Source organism: Sesamum indicum, linkage group LG8, assembly GCF_000512975.1.
Source record: "Sesamum indicum cultivar Zhongzhi No. 13 linkage group LG8, S_indicum_v1.0, whole genome shotgun sequence".
NCBI lineage: Eukaryota > Viridiplantae > Streptophyta > Magnoliopsida > Lamiales > Pedaliaceae > Sesamum > Sesamum indicum.
In genome coordinates, this window is record NC_026152.1 from 17407948 (window position 1) to 17431827 (window position 23880).

General features: G+C 33.5%; 2 protein-coding genes and 1 long non-coding RNA gene across 7 annotated transcripts; 1 reads left to right on the top strand and 2 right to left on the bottom strand.

Annotated features, from left to right (window-relative positions):
• LOC105169109 (transcription factor TCP8) lies at window positions 886-3208 on the bottom strand. The gene has a single exon (XM_011089404.2). It carries the CDS (start codon window positions 2918-2920, stop codon window positions 1406-1408), a length of 1515 nt encoding a protein of 504 aa, XP_011087706.1. The 5' UTR covers window positions 2921-3208; the 3' UTR covers window positions 886-1405.
• LOC105169110 (40S ribosomal protein S12-like) lies at window positions 8735-11453 on the bottom strand. 3 transcript variants are annotated; one of them, XM_011089405.2, is made up of 5 exons: window positions 11325-11453; window positions 10902-10932; window positions 9883-10174; window positions 9153-9218; window positions 8735-9048 (listed from the first exon to the last, which is right to left on the bottom strand). In XM_011089405.2, the coding sequence occupies exons 2-5, from the start codon at window positions 10907-10909 to the stop codon at window positions 8989-8991; spliced, it is 426 nt and encodes a 141-aa protein (XP_011087707.1). In that variant the 5' UTR covers window positions 10910-10932; window positions 11325-11453; the 3' UTR covers window positions 8735-8988. The 3 variants fall into 3 exon arrangements, with proteins under 3 accessions (XP_011087707.1, XP_011087708.1, XP_020551233.1); XM_011089406.2 differs by having other exon boundaries at window positions 11288-11428; XM_020695574.1 differs by lacking the exons at window positions 10902-10932; window positions 11325-11453 and adding an exon at window positions 10272-10291.
• On the top strand, window positions 13678-18275 carry LOC105169111. 3 transcript variants are annotated; one of them, XR_848382.2, is made up of 3 exons: window positions 13678-13821; window positions 16159-16361; window positions 18144-18275. It is a non-coding gene; the product is annotated as an uncharacterized LOC105169111 (long non-coding RNA). The 3 variants fall into 3 exon arrangements; XR_848383.2 differs by having other exon boundaries at window positions 18141-18270; XR_848384.2 differs by having other exon boundaries at window positions 18075-18208.

Consider the following 23880-nt stretch of genomic DNA (forward strand, 5'->3'; position numbering starts at 1 on the left):
TATCGTGATTTTTTTGACACAACGTAATTCTAAAACACATAATAGCCAAGCAAATTTTGATACGAGTCGAATTGATAATAATTACATATACAAACATAGCGATAATTGTATTTGTTATGATCGAGTTAATACACATTTTTAATCGTTAATTTGGTGTTTCGTCTCTATTGTATTCCACATATCCACTCCAAATAATTTGTAATACACATTTTGCCATCAATATTTAATTAAATTCTCTTATTAAAAAATAGAGGTCCTGATTCCAAATCTAAATTATTCACTTTGGTTCTATTCTACTCCGAAAAGTGCAACATTTTATGTGTTACATATACAAGACATGTGTGAAAATGTGCATGTGATTGTAATATGGAGACAAAAACAATTGTGACATTCAAAGGAAGTGAATTGAAATTTCTCTTTCCATATATACAAAACGTTCCAACTGTTAATTCAAAATTCTATATATTTTCATTCCAATTTTGTGTTATAATTTCTTATCTTCACTATATATCATGTGTGTATTTATACAAATTGTAGTGTATATTAAAGAAAATAATTTATAAACTTAACATATATTCGTTGCACGAATTATATACATATATATACCAAATGGGACGTAAAAAATATTAAAATAAAATATCTGAACCATCAATTTAATTTATATGTATATAATTAAGGGACTAATACAAATTTAATATATACATACATAAAATTCATATCATCCATATACTTGCATATATAAATTAAATAAAAAATACTTTATAACAAAAAGTCTGAAAATTTTGCAGGATATACAGAAAAACAGTACTATCAACAACACACACTTTACGAGCAAATCATTTCTACTTAATAATAATATATTTTTCTTGGATGGAAAAAAAATAATAAAAAAACAAGGGTTGATTGTAATAAGTAGTAACACAAAGCATTAATTCCCCCCTCCTATACAAATCTCTCTCACTCATCATCATCATCATGTCATGTCCCTTCGGACCAAACTACCAAATTACAATTTCAAATTCTTCACATCAATCTACACAAATATTTAAGATTCCACCCCACAACCAAAAAGAAAAAGAAAAAAATAATAATAATAATAATACAATATTACTAACAAGAAATCATCACAATAGAAAATTCCAAAATCTGAAACTGATGAATACCTCTGTCTTCTTCCCCTCTTGAAATCCATCCATTGTCTTCCTTCCTTCAGAAATTCACCGTCTTCAAATCTGATGCAGCTGCAATCTTCAATGGGTTCTGATGATGCTCTCTTTGCCCACTTATATATTAATTAATCCAAATAATTTGAATTTTCATTGGAATTAATGAGATTCTTGGGATGATTAATCATGATAATGTCTGACCTCGGATATATATGTGTGTGTATCGATCATCGTATGTATTACTGAGAACTGTTTTGGCCGCCATCATCGTCGCTGTCTGTAGCTTGAGGCTGGTGCTGCTGCTCAACGTTTTCTGAGTTCATGCTCAGACCAGTTCTTGAATATGCGTTAATGGCTGCCAGCATTCCCAGGTTCGACTCCGCCGGATTAACTCCTAATCCCAGATGCTGAGAGGGCTGCTGCGGTTGCTGTTGCTGCTGCATCAGAATTGATCCTAACTGCAGTGGGTTGGCTCTTCCGCCTTGAAATTCAAGATTCCCTGGATAGTTAAATCTCGGCATGAAATGCAGCGGTGCCTGCAGGGTGTTTCCGACGCCGTGCGCGGTGGCGAAAGGCCACATCTGGGCTGCCTCCGATGGGCCCGTAGACGAGGCTGCTGCTAGTGTTTGAGCGCTGTTGCCGCCGCCGGCCGCTGCGGTCATGGGGAGCATCCAGAATGTGCTGCCGCTGGCACCACTGGTGGGTGCCGGCGTCACGGCCCACATGGCGGCGGCTGGCATCATGTTCGCGTGCCTCATTAGGCTTCCCGGAGATTGGCCCGCCGAGTCTTGGGGTTTCTGCAAATTTTGCAAGCTGTTTTGGGACTTGAATTGCTTGTTTGAAGGCGAGCTGCTGGGGCCTTCGGCTTGAGAATTGTTGGCGCCTTCTTCTTTGAACAAGTCTTCTCTATATCTCTTCCGCAAGTAGTTCTCCGTCTCCTCCTGTCCGCCGCTGCTTCCTCCCGCCGCTAAGGTGTCAGTAATCTGAGCGGCTTGTAAAAGATGAGGCGGCGGCTGCTGCTGCTGTTGGTGGTGGTGAAACCCTAACATATGTGAGAAATTCTCCTCGTAAGGATGGTGGGCTAACCCCAGCGCGCTATGGAATGAATGCGGCGCGGATTTTGACGGCGGAGCCGAGAGACTGGAACCGCTGCTTCTGAGAGAGATGTTAAGGGTGGAGAAATTCGCCGGAATCGTGCCGGTACCCGTGGCGGCGATGATGGCCGGCTCGGCTTGCTGTAACAGCCACTCAATTGTTTCTCCGTCGGACTTATGGCCTAATTCTCGGGTCAGCTGAAAAACCCTAGCCGCACAAGCGGCCGGCATGCGGATGCGCCGGCCGCGGCCGTCGACTTTGGTGTGGCGGTCCTTGGTGGATCTTTTGGGCGGCTGTTGGGGTTGTTGCTGCTGTTCTCCCTGAGGCGCAGCTTGTACTTGTTGGGGCGGTCTCTTGGAGGTGGTGGGGTGGTCAATTAGGGTTTCCGATCTGGTGGCGATGGCCAGGGAGGCGTCGACGAGCTGTTGAGAAGCGGAGGGTGGTGAAGAAGCAGTGGGAGGAGGAAGAGATGGTGTATGGAGGGGGGAGATGAATGGGGGGGATCGGCCATGGAGACGGTGGAGGAGGTGGGGAGGAGTAAGATGATAAGGCTGAGAGGAGGAGGAGGTGGTGGTGGCGGGAATGGTGGAAGAGGAGGAGGAGGTGGTGGAGGAGGATTGTTGTTTATTGGTATGTGAAGAAGAATCAGTGAGTTCCATGTGGGGTAATCAAGAAAAGAATTTTGTTGGTGGGTTCAACTTCACTTCACCTCACCTCACCTCACCTCAAAGGGTTTGATGATATTTTCTTGTTTCCTTTTTGCTCTTCTCATCATTCATCAACCCCAACCCCATTTCCTCTTCTCTTTTCTCTCTCTAGAACCCAAGAAAATCAAGAGAGAGAGAGGGCTTGAAAATCTTGCAGGGACCTAAACTAAGAGTTTGAGAGTTTTTTTTGTGGGGTACTTTTACATCCTCTAATTGACTCTTGTCTTTGTATCTCTCTCTATCTATCATATAATATAATATATACATACATATACATACACGCAGGTGGGGTGGGGGTGGGGGTGGGGGGTTTTGGAAACAAAGAAAGTAGTAGTAGTAGTAGTAGTAGTAGTAGTGTAGGTGTGTAAGAAACAGGAAAAAAGAGAGAAGGAAGGGGAGCACTCGTGGGGTATTGTAAAAGGAATGTGAAAAATTGGCTTTGTTTTTACCAAATATGTAATGTAATACTCATCTACTGTCTCATTCACTCACCACTCAAACCTTAATTAATACACCTCAAACATCTCCCACTCATTACACACTCATCATCATAATACACTCACACTCACACCCACACCCACACTCATATTAATGTCGCCCTGCAACAACATTAACATCCCATCTCCTCAAATTTCACAATTACCCAACATCATCCACCTTAATTTTTCTTATTTATATTAAATTTAAAATATATATATATAATAAATTTATTCTGTGATTAATTATCTTTTTCAAAATTGTACATCAATCACATAATAAGTTATTATACTTACCATATAATCGATTCAAATTTAATCTAAACTATAATTTCCCTCATCATCATCCTACTCCTCTTACCCATAATATATATCTACTTTTCACGCACACCCACAAAAAAAAAAAAAATCTAATTTGATCGACATATTATTGTATTGTTATGTGATTGATTACATAATTTAAACCATATATACGCTAATCACATGCGCGATGTTTGCATTGTGCTGGTCGTCTGATTTTAACTTGAATTTTTAGCGGATTCCAATCTGAGCTAATTTTTATCATAAAATTAAATTGTATTTATACTCAGTTGATTTAATTAAAAAGAAGGAATTAACATATGGACTTCATATATTCTTATTTAAATGAATATGTTTTGTGGGACATTATATCCATCAATCACTGATTTATATATTTATCAGTTTAGCCCTTATATTATAATAAAATTGATCTCTGTATATATATTTGCAACAAAGTGGAAATGAAATGTATATTTATATTTAAGTTTATGTTAGAATAGTTGGACAAAAAACAATTGTTTTTATTTAATTTTAGGGTATGCTGATTGCTGGGTGGCAGATGGGCTGTGCAGGTAAGCATCAGATAAAGCATCTAATGCACACTGTACGACAGCTCATCCCAACTCAACCCCACACTTTTTTTTTTTTTTTTGGAAAAAAAATTGTATATAAATATAAATAACATATTCTTTTTTGTTTAATTTTAATTCCTTTTTTCTCGTGCAATTTAATTAATTTTGGGAGCAAAATTGGCTAAAAGACGACCAAAGTGCACTTGTTCATGTCTTTTTGGAAGTTTTCTATTTTTTGTGGGACATGAATTTAAGTGCTGATTTTCTTGAAATGCACTTATTCATTTCACTAATTTATTTATTATTTAGATCTAAGTTGGATATATATATATATATATATTATGGCTATTCTTTTTTACATAATTGATATATAGAATCTAATTTGGTCATATATATTCATTCATCAATTTATTAATGATTTTAGCTGATTGCAGAGCTCTTTTTTCTATTATATATATATATGTATTAGGTGATTGCATTATGGACTAAAGCAATTTTTTCAAAACATTTCCTTGAACTTAAAGATTGGTGAATTAGGTCAGTAAACTTGTGGATTTGAAGAAAAATTCATACTAAACTTTTCAGAAAATATTATCCATTGACGATTATATTTTGTTTCTGAAGCAGTGATAATCAGATTACCTTAAAAATTCTATCTGATTTTCATCTTGTTGCACATCCTGGATCTTTAAACTGCTCGTAACCTAAAAATCAAAGAGATTAAGGTGCAATATCAAACTTAATTTTTTCAACCTACCCATTTGTGATCCGATCGACGGTTCGAACGGTCCGATCATCCAAATCGGAGTGGGTTTTAAAATCTTGGTCATGTGTACATTCAGTGTTTGAATTAGGGTTGAGCCATATCGGCCAAGATCTACGCGTAAACTTATAAACCCCAGTATGTTTAGACATTTTACTGTTCTAACTATTATTTTTTTTAATGAAAAAAAAAGGGTTCTTGACAAGTTGAATAACAAGTAATCAGCTACCACCAACAAGACCCAATTATTACCTTTTAAAATTTAGTTCATCAATGATTCCAATTTGTGTTTGTGTTAGGTTGAACAACTAATGAATAATAATAATCAGCCACCAATAAAACTACTAAAAGTGCTAAAGTTGGCTTTTGTCACCAATTAGAAGCACATCTTACACTTTTCCACCACTTGAAACTATACTTAATTCACCCAATTTTCCCTCAATTTTGGTAGCATTTAACTCAGATATAATCAAATTAAATACAACAATTATAGGTACCAAACTTCAATACACTTTTGTCATAATATAGGAAAAAAGATTCACTAGATAATATAATTAGTAATTTTTTTTTAAAAAAAGGGTCATAATAATCAAAATAATTACCATAAATATGCATAAAATGTGCCGGCAATAGAGATTTTCGTAACAAGAATTGTGTAAAATATTCCTTGATTTACAATGGTTTTTAAGCCGCAGTGATTTATAGAATAAAATATAATTAATTTTTTTTTGTAATGAATTAATATTATATTTTTTGGAGTAATATTTATTTATAAATTAAAGAATATATATATATAATAATAATTAATTAGTTGATTGGATCAAAGAAATTTTCTTGTATGTTGATGATGAGTCCAAAGGAGACATATCCCATCATGTAATTCAAACAGATGGAAAAGGACAGTTTTGTCCAATTATATATATATATGTATGATCATAATCAAATTTGATATAATCTAATCATGTCCACCTACTATAGAAAATTGAAACCAATATAAGCATGAACATATATAATTAATTATCAGCAACAATCAGCTCACATGGACCCACTTTCCTTGTTAAATATTTGGCCATTCATCATTCCTACAGATAATCATCAGAGTTATGATGAATTAAAAAAAAAAAAAAAATAACCACACAAAAATCAGCCCCACATCCTCATCTCCAATCATACAAATAAACAATATTCAATTTATTTAATTAATAAAACATTATCTTTTAACACTCAAAATGATTTTTTTTTATTTTTAATTTTCGGAAAATGGAACTATTCCACTCTGTTTGGTCTTTAATAAATTAATTGAGGTCATGGAAGAAAATAAATATATATATATATATATATACACACTACAACATAATCATTTATTTTGAAATGCAAAGAAATCAATCGAACTGGTTGAGCTCGACTCGTTGCCACCCGTAGCTACATATTTGCCATGACCATACCATGATCAATTATGTATATATTTTTTATACTTATTGAATTTTAGGGTTGGTTTGGAAGAAAAAGGGAATGGGTAAATAAAACATAAGAGGGCCTATTTAATTATGATTGGAGGTTGGGTTAGGTAGGAACTAGGACCAATTTGACCCGGCCCACATAAGATTATACGGTTTTTGACCTTTATATGATGATCAAATACATAATAATTATGTTATTATAATATACATACATATATATATAGTCCTATGTAAATTAGTTAGACTTGTTTGGTATTATTATTGTTTTTCTATTGGTTCAATTTTCTTCCTGCAACCATATATATTACACTACAAAAAAGAAAAAAATGACTATTCTTTATATTGTAAATGACTGCCGCTTAATAATTAAGACAAATCAATGCTATCTTCTATGACAAAAAAAAAAAAAAAAAATCAAGACGAAAATTTAAGTTTTAACTGCAAACTCAATATTTATTACGATTTTAGCTATGATTGAAACATTTATTCTAGTGTCAATTGTGGATTATACTAAACCCTTTTTGAATTCAATTAGATGTTAATGTTAATGAACCATAACTATGTAGTCCTATTCCTAATAGATTGACCCCAAAATAGCATATCCAAATTATAAGAAATTCAATAGACGCGACAATTGCTCAATTTCAACCCTCCCATTTTATATTTGTTCGAATATGTAAATAGTTACATCTTTTGTCTCAATTAATAGATACATAGTACGTGTGCAAATATATATATATATATATATATCCTCCATTTTATTTAAAAGAAAAGATTGAATTGATTTGGTGGTGGGAGTTCATAATTTGTGGGCAGCAAAAAAGGACAGTAGATTCACTGTTCAAACATCATATGATATGAAATTATGAATCCCCACTCCCTTTTCAGTTTTTCCCTTCCCTGTAATGATAAATAATAATTTAAAAAAAAAAAAGAAAAGAAACTGAGAAAGGGACCCTTCCATTCCATATTCCACTGTTTTCTTACAAACCAACGACCCTACAAACTTTCAAAAATCAAAATTAAAACAACAAAAAATAAATTATTAAATGCTGACACAAATGTCAGCAAAAAATTAGTATTATTAAAAGCCCCCACATGGACTTCCTTTTTCGAGTAAAACCCAGTTTTCGATTGGTCAGACCCCTTTTTCTTTGTACTGAAACCTCTCAACTCCATCCCAACATAACTTAAATTCACCAGTAAATTTTTAACCTCAATGTTGATTCTCATTTTGTTCTGTACCCCACCTTGACTTTCTTTCCCCCTTTTCACCTCTCCATATTTTCTTCATTAATATTAACAAATTGTCAATAGAATTTCCGACCAACACTTGTAAAATTAGTGTTCCAAAGTAAACTTTTGGAGTAATTCTTTTTATATTCATTCCATGAATGGCGGACGGTAAAAGTGAAAAGTGGGGTTGGGTTTTCACGTTGGAGTGGTATTGAATCGTACCATGTACTAGAGGGTTTCAGTTTCAGGGAGTGTTGATGGGTCATTGTCAGACATCATGAATGGAGGGGAAGGGGTGTGTTTCCAGGACCAGCATGTATTACATATTTCATTTCACCATGTTGTCCAAAAGCAGATAAATTTCATTGGAGTTGGGGTGTTGTACGTGTTCTTGGACTACTACTTTTTGAACCTCCAAGTTGAAGAAGTTGTTGGGTGTAACAACATATTATTTCAACAGTAAATATGTAGGTGATGTGGTTATAAATGAGACACAAGACAGACAGTGTTCTGGATTTCTTGCTTTTGATGCAAGAACAATAAATCACTCTTTTTCTAGATTTTAATTCAGCTTAAGGAATATCTTTTACCCCATTGCAGGGATTTGTTTACCGTAATAACAAGGGTGAAATTACTATTTTGTCCATCCTACCATTGCCACTTGATATTCGCATCTTCATTGACCGAAATTTTCCTTATTGCCCTTGATCTTTCAATTTTTATTCCATGGGAGAACGACAAAGACAATGTTAATCAGCTAGTCTCCAAGAATAATTGAAGAGAAAGTAACATGTGGGTTATACGAAAATGTTTCAGAGGTCGATTCTAGTTCTAATGTCCTTATTTTTCTTGGTAGGAAATTGACCCTCATAGTAGATGAAACAATAGATTTGTACAACAGTGATTGCCCTTGTATCCACTCCGGGGGCGAACTGGCAAAGTGCGACAATTTGACTTGATATAAAAGCAAGCTCAAGAGCCAATCAAATGAGAGCAGTAGGAGATGAACGATAAAGGAAAGAGGATGAAAAATAGTTCCAAGAGTTGGAAGTTTCAGAAAATAGCAAATAAATATATTTTCCCAATCTTTCAACCCTCTAAATGACTTGGAAAGAGTTCTAAACTAACATAGGGAAAAATGAGGCTACCAAAGTAGATCAAATTCAGAAAAAGGCTCTTTCTATAAAAAAGGGACTTCGTCCTCAACCCATCTCTAGTGGGATTTCACATATTCCTGAACTATGTTAAGGCCCTCGCTTTCTTCTCCATAATCCTGCAAGATGATTAAATCATAACCATGATTAACTTCCTATGGTTCTTTAAAGGAGGAATCGAAAGGATGAAATTATACAATTCACATAAATCTCTAGCCAATACCTTCACAACAACACAGGAGCAACCAACCACCTTTCTTGCTTTTCCTTCAGAATCAATTTTACAGAGCTGAATGCAAACAATATAGTGACAAATATGAGGTCTTTAAGCAAACTGATGAAAGAAAAACAATTACTATCTCAGACAATCAAAAATAAATTTGCATTAAGTAGGGGTAGAATATATTAGGTAGCAGAAACATGATTGTTACTGGAATCAAGAATGCACGTGCTGAGGGAAGTAACCATCAGAAATATTGGATTATAACATCAGCATGACACTCAAGGTGTCTCAGACGACCGTCGTGAGATATTTAAACCCAAGATCATCCTTTGGATGCAATAGAGAATAGTTGGACCCTCTAACTCTCATCTGGCCCTTAATGCCCTCTAATCTTTTCTTGAAGACCAATCAAAACTGCCTCAGAGTATTTACTTAAAATAGGTAAGAAAATCATTAGACTTATGTTTCCTCCTCAGATGTTCAGGTAGGCATAGAAGACACCTAACCAAATTCAACTGAAGGAATATACTCTAATATAGGGAGCTCCATTCATCTCTGAGGCATAGTATTAAGTGCCAAAGAGCCAAACTTCAGCCCCATTAGCCCACCCCGCAAGCCTTTCCGACTTACTGAAATTTGGTCTTCCAACAACAGAGGAGATAGACAATATCTCAATTCTGGAAAAGCAAAACATAGAAAATTTAAGAAAAGGGACACAGTAGTCACTTACTCCAGCCCACTCGCCTAAAGTTTTAGCACTAGGCACTGTGATCAAGCTGACATTATGGTCAGCACACAGGGCTTTCACCAATTTAACATAATCTGCTTGGTCACAGTCCTCTGCCAAAACACAGAGCTGAGCTGCATGCTTCTCAATAACCTTAGCAGCCTCATGGAGCCCTCGAGCAAGCCCACCATGAGCCCTTGACTTTCTCAATACCAGCTGCAATGCAGTCATGATATCCATAGGCTCTCCCAGAGCTGGAGCTGGTGCTGGAGCCTCTGCAACAGCAGCATCCTCACTGTAAGAGGCCAAAAGAAAACAGTGAATTAGGAAGCTCGTGAAAAAACTGGGAAAAGAGTCGAACCAACCCAAGTATGAAAATTATCAATACTTTCCACATTTGCTTAGCCCTTCAGAAGGAAATTAGGTGGAGATGGTTATCACTGCACAGCAAAACGAATGCTGCCAGATGAGACTCATTGAATGATAGATTGGCCACATATCCTCAAGCAACTTACAGAAAAAGTGTACGTGTGGGTACTGAATGATATCAGGCAGATCTTCAAAGAGGATAGTAGAATCATCCAGCAGCAGAGGTAAAATAAAAACAACAATATGTTGACAAAATATACTGGTAATGATGGAAACCTCAAACCTCAAAAATTCATAAACTTGTTTTTCTCTAAAACAGACCAAAAAGGGGAAGAGCCAATCATTGAAATGATAGTGCAAGGGATGCAGTAAGACGGGAAGCCAATCTAACTTGGATAAATCATGCAACAACACCAAATCCAACTTCCAGGACTTAAAATGCACACCCTGGAAAGCAATCCAATAGGTCTAACCAAAAGAGATAACAGCAGTATAGATGTACATGAAAATTACCGAATTTCAGTCTAACCGAAAAACAGTCATGCTCTTTTGCATCCATATTACAACTCATGCAGAAAGTAGGACATTTCTGTGTATGAATTAGGCAAGAAGTTACAACTACAAATCCTTAAAAGTTCAGAATTTCAAATTACCCTGACATTTTCCTTCTCCGGATCTTCTAACCTGTTGGCACGAGCGAACAACCAACACAATCAGCAAAAGTAAGAGAAGAAAAACACTACGCCAAATCACAAAAGTTCCTTATTTCCCATACTTGTTAAAAGAAAATCAGAAAAACACAATAAACCTCCATCTTTGAAACAGCACAATATTTTATACTAAAAGATTCCAAGACCAATATAACAATAATCGAAAACATCATATGCAGAATCACTGAAACAACTCCTTAGGTGGATACAAACTTGGAGCAATTCAATTCGTTATACAACCTGACCAGGTAAAGCAATTCCAAGCAAGAATCGAAACATTCAACTCGTTCGAAAACAATTCCATATCAATACAATAAACGAATAATTACTTATTGAACCAAGTAAAATGCTGAAGTGACAATGCACCAGAAAGTAGAGCGGCGGCGGCGATACTTAGCAGAGCGGTTAAAGTGGTGGTGGAAGTGAAGCTGAGCAGAAGTATAACTTTATACTGTCTGAGATGCGGCATAAACCCTAAGCCTGAGGCCGAGGGAAGTTTCAATCTTCATTTACTAAATTACCCCTGGCCTCGAAGAACCAGAAGCACTGTTTCCGGATAATTATTTCAATATTAATTTATTTCAATATTGATTAATTATTTAGTTTAATAGTATATTAATGATAAATTGTAAAATATTATCAAATTTAATTACTGATTTATCTATCCATACCCAGATCTATACTTTATTATTAAGGGATAATATTATTTTTGTATCTTATATTTTAATATTTTTTTCATTTATTTGATTAGTATATTTTTAAAAAATATTTACTTCTAAAATTTTAAATTGGTTGTGCTCGGATATTTGAATGTGCTATATATATTAGTATTTTATTATTATTGGTTGTATCAATTATTAAAATTATTGATGTTATAATTCTTTTTCCACAATGTTCTTAATTTATTACTCAATGCGATTTGGGGAAACCCGAATAATAATAATTTAGTAATACGTGGCATATTTAAATGTGTGTGCACAATTAATTTTTAAAATTTAAAAATATATATATATATTTTTAAAAAACTATCTCAATTGGATAAATAAAAATATAAAAAATTATTGAGGAAAAAAAATTGAATGAAAAATAGGTGTGAAAGTTGGGAACACAGATAATAAAGAGGTTGAGAAGAGAGACACTTTCTCTTAATAATAAAATACATATATATGCCTCCTAAAACTCTTTGATTGGGCCCACAAGAAAGGCGAAACAACTCAGTTGGATACGAGCTTAGCTTGCCCATCAGTAGGGAGACAAGATCGATAAGCTTACTTCCTACTTTATTAATTGACAAGCCCAATAAATAAGTCAATTCCAACTGGACACGTCATCATATAACTAGACGGGCATATTACATCAGGGTACATCACCTTAAAATATCTCTAAGTGCTCCTAATAGATTGATGGCAAATGAGCTAGAAATCCACGAGTAACTGATTTTTGGATATTTCAGGCAAACCAGTATGACTTGGTAAAACAGTCATATTTATTTGAATTACAAACGATTTTTTTTTAATAATAGCCATCTCAATGGGCTTTCCAACTGTGTATCTACAATACCCCGGCATCCTACTCTATACACGCCTATAAATAGAGATCTGTACAGTCATTTGATAATATTAAACCTCACTCACAAACTCCACTTATTTTCATTATTTTCTATTGGTTTACATTTTGCACTCCATACGAAAATATAATAACTATCATGCTTTGCACTCTAAACTTACATTTCGCACTCTCGATTTTTAAGTTATTTTAAACTTACATTAAGCATTAGGTAATAATCTCTATTTTGTAGTGTTAGTCCTCATTGATCTTATGATTTTCCTTAAAGATTCTGCGATATTGTGGTATAGCAAAAAACTTAGTATGCATCATATGGATATAATTTTATTCAGATTAGAATATTTTCATCGGAATATAAAGGCAATTTTTATAATTATAATAATAATAATAATTCACTATTATTATTTTTCTCATGTTACATTATTTTTATATATCTAATTTTGCATGACGCCCTAAATATTAACTCAAATCAGCTTCCGTCAAAGTTATTTTTTTATTTTTTACAAGAACAATCCAAATTTTTTACAAGAACAATCCAAATTTTTCAATATTGTCTCTTCTTTTTAATATTTATTTTCAAATTTCTAATTAATACATTTATAAATAATTATTAATTTTAAAAAATTAAATTAATTATGCACATACATTTGATCGTGCCACATATACTAGTCTTTAATTAATTATTGGTTATTATTTCGTGTATTAATCGTTGTGGCACGTCATTTTTTCGTGTGTATAATAAATAATATTTCACATTTTTTAAGATATATTATCATAAAATAAGAATAAAATACATAAAAAATATCAACATAAAACTTGACAGGTTAAATAAACCAGTTATTTTATTAGTTGAAGTACTTTTGGATCATAAAAAAATAATATTGCGGTATAAAACATGACACATTTTCTGTACAACACTTATTTTCTTTGTAATAGTATAGATTATACTATCTGAAAAATTTTGCATTTAATTATTTATTATGTTAATTAAATATAATTTTAATTTTTACCAACCTCAATTTAATGTTAGTTTTGAAATTTAACTTTAATTTATAATAATTATAAATTCATAAATTTAAATAATATAATTATTTAAAAAAAATATTTATTTCAAAATAAACTAGGGTGGACTAATTATCTGGTCGGTGGGCTGTTCTGATTGAGGAAATTAAGCATGATAATTGATAGGCCATCTGCCGTGTTGTGTTTTTCTGCTATTCAAACCCCAATATTCAAAGCTCAAGAAACGATCTATCGGTCTTGTTGAAGTTGATTCTTGTTACAAATCTGTGGTTTGGTATATCTCCTCTTTTGTTCTCGATCCTGTTCACGAGATTCGTGTGTTTTTGGAATCTAAAAGTTTCGCATTGATTTATCATATGCGTATACATGATTCCGTTTTCTATTCAAGTGTTAACTTTGATTTCCCACAGTATTAGTTGATGTGATTGGTAGTATTGGATATCAATATTGAGTAATAGTTGGGAGATGTTTTGTTTATGAATGTATTTAATTTTTGTGTTAGGGTTTTGAGTAATAGTTGGAAGATGTGTTGTTTATGAATATACTTATTGTGTGTTAGGGTTTTGATCAAGAAATTACCCTCCGGAATGTTAGTAAGGAGGCCTAACTCTAGTTCCGTCATTTGAGATTTATCATGGCCTGGAATATCTGAATTGATGAATGATAGGCTTGTTTTGTCAACCATGGACTATGTGAGGATGTGTGAAAGTTTAGTGATTTCTTGAGTATGAACAAGTCGGTTCACAGTTGTGACTGCTACGATGTGATTGTTTGACAGATTGTTTAGTTCTATCCCTGGTGAAAGTGTAAAGTTTGTGTATGATTGCCATTAAATTTAGGTTTTGGCATTTCGGGAACTTGTCAAAAGGATTATTGGAAGAGCTTCATCTATGAAGCCGCCTTGTTTTTGGGCTTAATTATATACCTTTGTGTTCTCAGTCACTCATCAAATGACAATTAATCTGTATCATATATCAATCTATTGAGTATGACGATCTCTTCAGATTATGGATATTGTTGACCACCGTCGGCTCTTAGATAGTTCCTACTCCACTAAGGAATGGAATCCAACAAAGAAACATATTGCTCGGATGGTTATAACTCAACTTACATAATTCATGATGTGAATTCAAGTTCAACAAAGGAACTTATTAATTTTTGACATAACCGACCCACACTTGTTCATATACAAACACGTGGACTTGGAAGTAATGAAATATGCTTGAGTTAACTAAATTGCTAGAAATAACGGAAATCCGCGTCAAATTAATGAAGTAACAAGAACATGAACTAATGATTGAAACATACTAAGTACCTATCCAAGCTTTCATATAAATGCATCTTCCTAACATTCCAAGTAAAAACTTGAGATTTGGTAAAGTCTAAATGTTGCTTTTATAAGATTTCAATTATTTCTTTCCAATAATAAATATTTATACTTATGTTAATATTCTTTATATGCCATTTGTATCATTTCAAGTTGAAAATCCTAGACTTATGTTTGAAGAATTCTTTATTTAGAATGTTGTTTGTTGGAGATACTGATATAGGTTAAGGCGAACTTGTGTTGGCCGAAATATATTTATTGACGGGAAAATTAAATCGAAGTTTGTTGATGACTTCTGTGATTGGTAAAACATATTGATTATTATGATCAATTGTCTCATATTAAACTTTTATCATCTTGTTAGCACCATCATTGTTTCAGCTGTGCTGTGGTCATTTATTTAATAACAAGTTTAAAAGCATCAGATATTTAATTTCATTGTTACCACCAAATGCCAAAAGTTTGTGATAAGAAGCATTTATTGAACTCATCTACTTTGGTTGCTTCCCTTAACCAGTTGTCGTTATTTCTTAGTCATCTTTAATCATTACAATTGATGGAGTTCATCATAGTATGCATCCTTTCTCATGTCATGCTTAGAAAACCATGTTGCTGCAAGCTAAAGAACATAGGACAGAAAATTGCAGGGGTTGCTAGTTGATTAAATTATTCTAGTGATGTTTTCCTGGAATAACCTTATCAACAACCATCATCAAGAATCTTACATGCAGTTACATGTTGTTTGACCCTTCTTATTTTTTAAATGATTAAATCAATTCAAAGTTACTTCTTTTTATCCTATTTTTGTCAATCTCTCTAAGTAGTGATCATAATTACGAGATTTGTTACATAATTTTGTAGCTTTGTTTTTGGTTCACAATCCCATACAATATAATATGAATGGATATTTGCGAAAACTATATTCTGCTTAGAGTCTTAGACTTTTTTCTTTTTATTATTATTTTATTTTTTCCTTAGAGTCTTAGACTTGTTGCTACATGTTATTGGTCTTGTAAACTATTGTTGAAATGAGGAGGATTTGAGCGTTAGTCTGTGCTTCTGAGAAGCATAATTGCCTTTGGATATGAGTCTTGTGAGAAGAATCTATGCTGACAGACAATAGGAGCATCCTAACATGAGCGAGCCTTCATCTCACCACTGTTCTGATCAGGATCCTATTTTATCATCATTTGAATTATCAGTTATGTTTTTCTTATTGATGCATAGATCACTTTTCTAATTCCAAGCATGGATATCTGACTTTGTATGGTTTTGTTGGAATAGTCACAGTGACAAATGCTGTTAATGCCTTAGGAGGACTTGTACCTATGCTTACATCCTTCTATATTAAGCTGCACTTTTTGGTGCCCAGCACTCATTGCTTGTCATGATGCTGCTGCTGACATGCAATTGTATGCTGCTTGTCGATCCAGATGCTATGGCTGTAGCGACAGTTGGAGATCTTAGTCCTCATCCTGTTGTTGCAGGTTTTGCTTTCTTTCCATATATTTGTTCCTTAGGTTTCCTTCTGACTCTGTATTTACCGATGCACATTGGATGCTTCAAAATGTGTCCAGAAAAGTAATAGAAAAGAAAAAAATAGACATGTGTATCCAATATTTTTAATATGTAGATTAGGCACGTCGAAATGTATAACATGTTAAAGTATCATAAAGTTGAGATTGTTTAATGTCGATATACTTTTTGTGTTTACTTAAATGTTAAATGCACTAAAAATATATGTATTATACATTTGAATAATTAACTTTTTCCTTTTTACCAAAATATCACTGACCTATTTTTTTCCAAAAACAAACACTATCACATAATTTATAATTTTATTGTAGTGTAAAGAGAATTCCTTATCCATGTCATAATGTCCATATCATAGTCATGTAAGTATTTGTTGTTTCTGGAGGATGTACCTTATATCCTTGTACTTCATATTGCCTCTATTTTGGTTCAAATGGTAAACTACTGCCAAACCAAGATTAGGATTATATTTGGACAGGCCACGATTTTGCATTAGTATGCTGAATCTATTCTTGAAATGATTTGTTCTCAGGATTTGATTGAATGACCCAAATACTTCAACTCTTAAATGAAGTAGTGTTCACTATAGTATCCTGAAGTAGTTAATAATTTGATATTGTTGAAAGCAACTTGGATCTTGTTCCTTAACCCTGAGTTTTTTGCTTACCTTCAGTTTTCTGGTCTTGTGCTTTTCTGTTCTCTGGTGAATAACCGTTTTTCCTTTTCATTCCTTTTACACTGTAGCAAATGACCTTTCTGTCAGTCTAATGTATAATGTGATTTGTGTGGTGTGTTGGAAAGAAAGATACTACCATACGTCTAGAATTCAAAATAAATCTGATTTGTTGCGTCAAATGGCAAGAAATTGCAGCCAGAGGATCTAGCTCTTTGGCTGCACAAGAAATGCGCAAAGTTGGTTGTGTGTTTTTAGCGCATTATCTCTTTCTTTCACAAAAATAATATATATTTGTATCTTCATCAGAATCATGTTTGGCACATATTTTCCAAGTCAGTTACTGGAGAAAACCTTCAATATTGGTTGTCGAAAGCTAGCCAAACAACATTTTAATAGATGTAATTTTAATTGAACCTCCGAAATTAGCTTATTTCTAGTATTTTCAATAGATCTAATTTCAGTTGAATTGGAGAATAGGAAAATGAAGAAAGGGTAAAAAATTTTAATACAAGAACATAAATATTTTTTAGTCTGAGATTGAACATGATGGCACTTTTTTGCACAATGATAAACAACAGGTAGAGGATAGATCATCAGTCAATACTTAAACCTAATTAAAGAAATACATGTTACATTTTAAAAAAAAAGAACCTTAAAACTATTGACTCTAAGTTGAAAGTTGAAATGAAATCCCTAATAAGAGTTCTTCAAACCAAACCCCATTGCTTCACTGTGGTCTTACATGAATCTTAGTTAGCTTCTGCATTGCTTTCTGCTGCTTGTCTACGCCTGTGGTTGAAGATCCAACTTTTCATCACTGTTCTAGTAATCCCAATCTCTGCACATATACGAGTAACTTCTTCTCTAGAATACTCCCGGAACATCTTCCAACCATTGCTCTCTGCAATAACCCTCAATCTTTCACTTTGTTCACGTGTTATCCTTCTTCTACGCAAGCTCACCTCTATCTCCTCTGTCTGTCGTCCACTAGCCTCCTGAACCGGCTCTTCCGGCCCCTGAAATTGCTGATTCATTGCTTGCCTTCCTATTGGTGCAGCAGTTCGTGCACGCCTTGTGTATATAAACTGTTGCTGTGGGACTGGATGACCAATTACAGGGGTCGGTTCAGAAGAAGTTGCACGGCTCGTGGATGTTTGCTGATGAGCTTGTGGCTGTGGGTGCAGAACAGGAACTGTTGCTGTGCCATGCTGCTGGGAAACAGCATTATTTTCAGCCTGTGCACGAGGAATCTCCACCTCCACTCGCCTGTGGAAATTCCGGTGGCAATGACACGCAGCACAGACTGTGCTGTTTGTTGTGCTGGCCTCGAATAGACCACAACCATCAACAATATAGCCCATGATTGTGGTTCTTGCTGCATGATTGTGCATGCATTCTCTGTACATCACAAGGACTTCAGCCCTTGCTCCTTGGGAACTGATGTTGACGTTGATGTTTGTGGCCATTTCAGTAGCAGAGAAAGATGATAACAAAAGAGGTTTTGTTAATGTTTTGATTTAACAAAACTGCAGATTGGTTTCCGATGGTGGTGGGGAAATGAACCAGAGGGGGGTTTATATTCACAACTCAGCACGAAATCTAATCACAGCAAGCTGTCTTTCTGTAAAGTTGTAGTGCAATTTTAGTATGGAATTTAGTGTGCAATATCTCTATCTCCTTTTCTGAATGTGTAAATTCAGTCAGTATGTATGTGAATATTGAAATCTAAATAGATAGGCTTAGAGTTGTAATGCTCTTACTATTCAAAAATTTAGAACGGGATACTAAAAGGGTGTATATGAATTATCGAGCTGTAAATTTGTTGACCAGCAAATTTATTCCAAGATTAATGATAATTTTTTGCGCATATCTTGCACATAGTCGTACTTTGCGCATATTTTATACGTAGTCGTTCTTTACGCATATTTTGCACATAACTTTAATTAGTGCATTGCAATTGTATTTTTTTTTTTTTTTTGGATAAAGCATTGTAATTATAATCATTGCAATATGAGTAAATTTTACTGGAATGTGACTCATAAACCAGTCAAAATGATGTTACTAAGATTATTATGACATACCTTTCAAGTCTTTAAGTGCAACAACTCAAAATGAGTTTGTAATTTCAAAAATTGGCATATTAGTTTCCTTACTTGGTTGTGAAAGTTTGGACCAAATTAAATATGTTGCAAAAAATCATTACATGGGATTCAAATTTTAACGTTGTTTCACTTGTTTCTTCGTTTCCTTTTCTGGTGTATCATTTTATAATGTTCAGATAATATCTAAACTTATTTGTGAAAAAAATAATAAAATACAAAATTAAGAAGTATAATTTAAACCACTCTATATATAGTCCTTTATTATTAATTAGCTTGCATAAATTTAATTTATTTTTTGAGATATTAATATTTGATTAATCCTAAAGTTTAATAAAATAGTCTACCTACAAAGAGGTTTCATTCACTTTAAATTGACAAAAAGGAATGAAATGTTTACAATTATATTACGTTCAACTTTGTTGACTTCTATATTAATTATTAATTGGTTCAAACAAAATCCAAATAAAGTTTGTTTTGAATGTTGAACAATATATAGAGTCAAATTTATAAGCAATATATGTATAGATTTTGTGGCATATTATTTAAAGTTTTCATTTATTAGTAAATTCACATATGTACCTAAGCTATATATATTATTGGAATAAGATTATTGTATTAGACATATATGTGCGAGAGTTTATTATGAGTGATAGTCTCTCTTGATTGTTTGTTCTGCCACAATAAATATTTTGTGATGAAAAATTAAATAATTCAGATATTAGTCAAAGTTATATAAACTATTTTGCACAAAATGTTAATGTGATTTGTGACTGCATTAGTGATAAAAAGAAACTATATTATAGGTAAGTTTACCCATTTAATTATCATTTTTATTCATCTTTGACTACATACATTCATACAAACAATTAAAGAAGAACGCAAATGACATGAGAGAACCATAAATTATCCGACAACAATATTTTTTATATTGTGATTCATTGAGTATCGTTTTTGTATATAATACATATATATATATATGTTAGTTCCCGCGTTACTTTTAACATATGATTATTGGCGATTTGGATAGACATATTATCATAACTAATTCCTAGTTTTCGTATTTTGAATTTTGTGCCGTGTATTTTATGTGCAAAATTATGTTACCGAGGGCCGCTACATTTTTATGTTGGACAAAACTGCGCCAATCTTAAAAACTCATTGCTAGTTAAATATATACTATCATTATTGTTGTTGTTGTTATTATTATTATTATTTGTATTCAAGAAATATTAATTTGAAAACTATATCTAGAATTTAAAAGCGAGTTGCTCAAGTCATACTTTCTTATCCCCTGGAAAGTTTCCTTTTCTTTTTTCTTTTTTCTTTTTTGATTTTCTTTTAGAGGGATAACTATTCAATTATAAATCTCAAGATATAATCAACTTCCATTTTCAGTTTTCCCCCCTTTTCCTTTGATTTAATTTCATGTGTTTATGTATTCTTTATAGTATTATTTTGAGTTTAATCGCATTATTAATCTCACACTCTTTTAATAATTAATTTAATCTCAAAATTTAATATTGGTACGCAAAGAAACGTCCTACTATTAAGTTTTTGACAGGATGACCACATGCTCCGCACATGACTGTCAAATGCAGCTAGTCAAATATTTGTCACATCTTTAAAGGGAGGAATGCAATTTTAGTACTACAACTTAGGAGAGATTGACATTTTTGATCCTACAGTGCACGACTTGATTTCGCAATTTAGACCTGTAACTTTAAAGTTTTGACAATTTTATCATCTTTTTTTTTTTGGTCAATTTAACGATTTTAGTTATATAAATCAATTTGTGCAAGACTAAACATGCCAACCCCCAAATTACATTGCTAAAATTATAATTTAATTGAGTTTATGTCACATCCAATTTTCTAGTCAAAATTGACCCAAAAAATGACCAAAATTACTGAAATTTTAAAGTTACATAATTATATCACCCCACAAGTTACTGAATTAAAATGATAAATTTCCCATCTTGAAAATGTAATTTTAGTTTCACACTATGTATTGTTGGTCCCATGCAAGATCTTTATTTTCATAATGTCAATTCCAAAATAATTTCTAATAAATTAATTTGACCACAAAGTGATAGTTTACAAGATGTTATAAATACATAAGAAATTTAAATTAGTTAAGATCGATTGACTTATATAGAATTTGTCTGAATTTGAATCGTAAAAAATCATGAGATGAAAGTTGAATGCAAATTCAAACTAATAAAAAATTTATATCAAATGGATAAATAATATCAAAATTATAATTTTGATTGAAAAGTATTTATACTTTATTTAATATTTCAATATTTAGTGTTATATGGTTCCTCCCCACAATTAGTGTGTATATTCAGAAGTGCATTATGTTGATGTAAAATAATTAAGCAAATATTTTAACTTAATAATTAAAAGGATCAGATTTTTTGTTGCAAATCTTATTCTCTTCTACACTATTCAACATAAACACGATTTGATAACGTAGAATTCGAGAAAAATAATCAATCACTTGTCATGTAATTGATTTAACTCGACTAATTTGATTTGGACGAAAAAAAAGGGGATAATTACACTCTCTTTTCTTGAGGTTTGATGTAATTACACATAAACCTCATGCGGTTTGAAAAATTACATTTTAATACCCTTAAAGTTTGCTTCTATCTAACAAATAAGTAACCCGTTAGTCAAAATTCATTGAATTTGCTGATATTGACAAAAGAATTTGAATAAAAATTAACATTTACCATCAATTTATTATTGACTTATAGCAAATCAAATAATTTTTTTTTAAAATAAACTACTCTTATAACAATGAAAACATATATACGTCTTCACATGTGTGAAAACATATGAGGGTAATTTGATTTGATTTGCAATAAGTCAGTAAATATAAATTATTTTTTAAGTTTTTTGTTAATATAAACAAATTTTGACTTATTTATTAAATGAAAATCAATTTAAATATAATTTTTCAAATCATAAAAAATTTATGTGTAATTACAGTAAAATCTGGTATAATAGGAATATAATTATGCTTTAAAAAAATATAAAAATTAGATATATTAAATAGAATATAATATGAAATAGAAATTTCAACCCGTAATTTGATCATCTTGAGGTCTAAGTAAAAGTTGAAGCGGGGTGAGGCTCTCCCGAAGACAAACAATGTGAGAAGCCTTTTCATTCTTCTCCATAGGAGCTACAAACCGAGGAAACTTCCCCACCACAAACTCCCCCTCTATGTCCTTCTCTAGTAACCTGTTTCCAGTGCGCGGATTCAGCGCCAGCGCGTAACGACGACCCTCACTTACCTCATCAGGAAATACCACCGGAAACTCGACGGCCGCCTCTTCGGAGTAGAGGGTCAAGAAGACACCACCTGCCTCTATCAAAGGTGTGATGCTGCCGTGGATTTTAAAACCATCGAAGACCCCCAGACGACGTGCAATCCTTGAGGTATCTGATGGTGGGACGAAAGCAAGATAAAACGTCTCCAGTTCCAAATCGAGCACCACCGCACAACCGTGGTAAAAATCATAATCACAGCTGTGCATCCAGTACAGGTGTCCGTTAACGCAAAAACTTGGACTCTGGATCATGTCGGCGTCCTTATCACTCTCCTTTCCTCTCCATCGGCACGAAGAGATGGGAGTAGTGAGCGTGAGAATCTCGAACGCGGGACCGACCGACCATTTCGATGTAGGGGGTTTGCGGAGTCTAGTCAGTCTGACCAATTTATACGCCTTACTTGATTTATCGAAGCCCAAGTAGCAATGCGTGTTGATGATATTCACGTGGATCGGCGGTTGAGGGAGGTCCTGCATCTCCAACGTGCACACGTTGAGGATAGAAACTCGATCGACGGAATAGAAACACACGAGGCCATGGACGACCTGAGTGAAACCTTCATAGTCGGAGTATGGCACCCTTAAACGACAGACAAAGTTGCAGTTGTTGTTTGTGTTTCTCCGCTGGAGCCTGGCGTAGTAGAACTGGAACTCTCTGTCCGCGCTGTTGGCTCTTGATGCGAGTAGTCCGAGGCAAGGGGTTTGATTGCGGTGCGTCTGAATGAAGTAGTAGTTGCTGATGATTGAATTCCACTCTCTGGATATGGATTTGGCTCTGTAGAGATCGTAGACGGACAAGTAGGAGAATATTTCCCATAGTACGTCGGCCGGAAGATGTGATGGACGGCGGCAGAACCCCGTCCTCATTCTTGTGTTGTTATACTCAACCATCATGCTAACTGATAAGGCGAATACGTACGCAGTATATTCATGAATGTATAAATGAAAGTATTGGTATCTTAGAAGATTGAGTCCAAATACGTAATAATCATTAGGGCGTTTGAATCGGGATTGGATAAGGAGCAGTTAGAGTTGCAATGGCAGAAGCCTTTTGGGCTGTTTTTGATTGAGATTGAGATAAATGGGTTGAGTTGATATTCTTCAATTATTATATTAACTGCACTCATTATAATATTTATTATTTTTTGTGTAATTTAAACACCAAAACTTATACTTAACGTTTATGTAGTCTAAGGAGATGAGGTAACAACAATCATCATTCAAACAATCTCCGCAGCTATATAATATAGCCATAATTATACTCTTTTTTATTTTTTAAAATTTATATAAATTTCATCGTACCATTTTCCAAATGGGTTTACACTAAATATCGATTCCGATTATACCTTTACTATAAA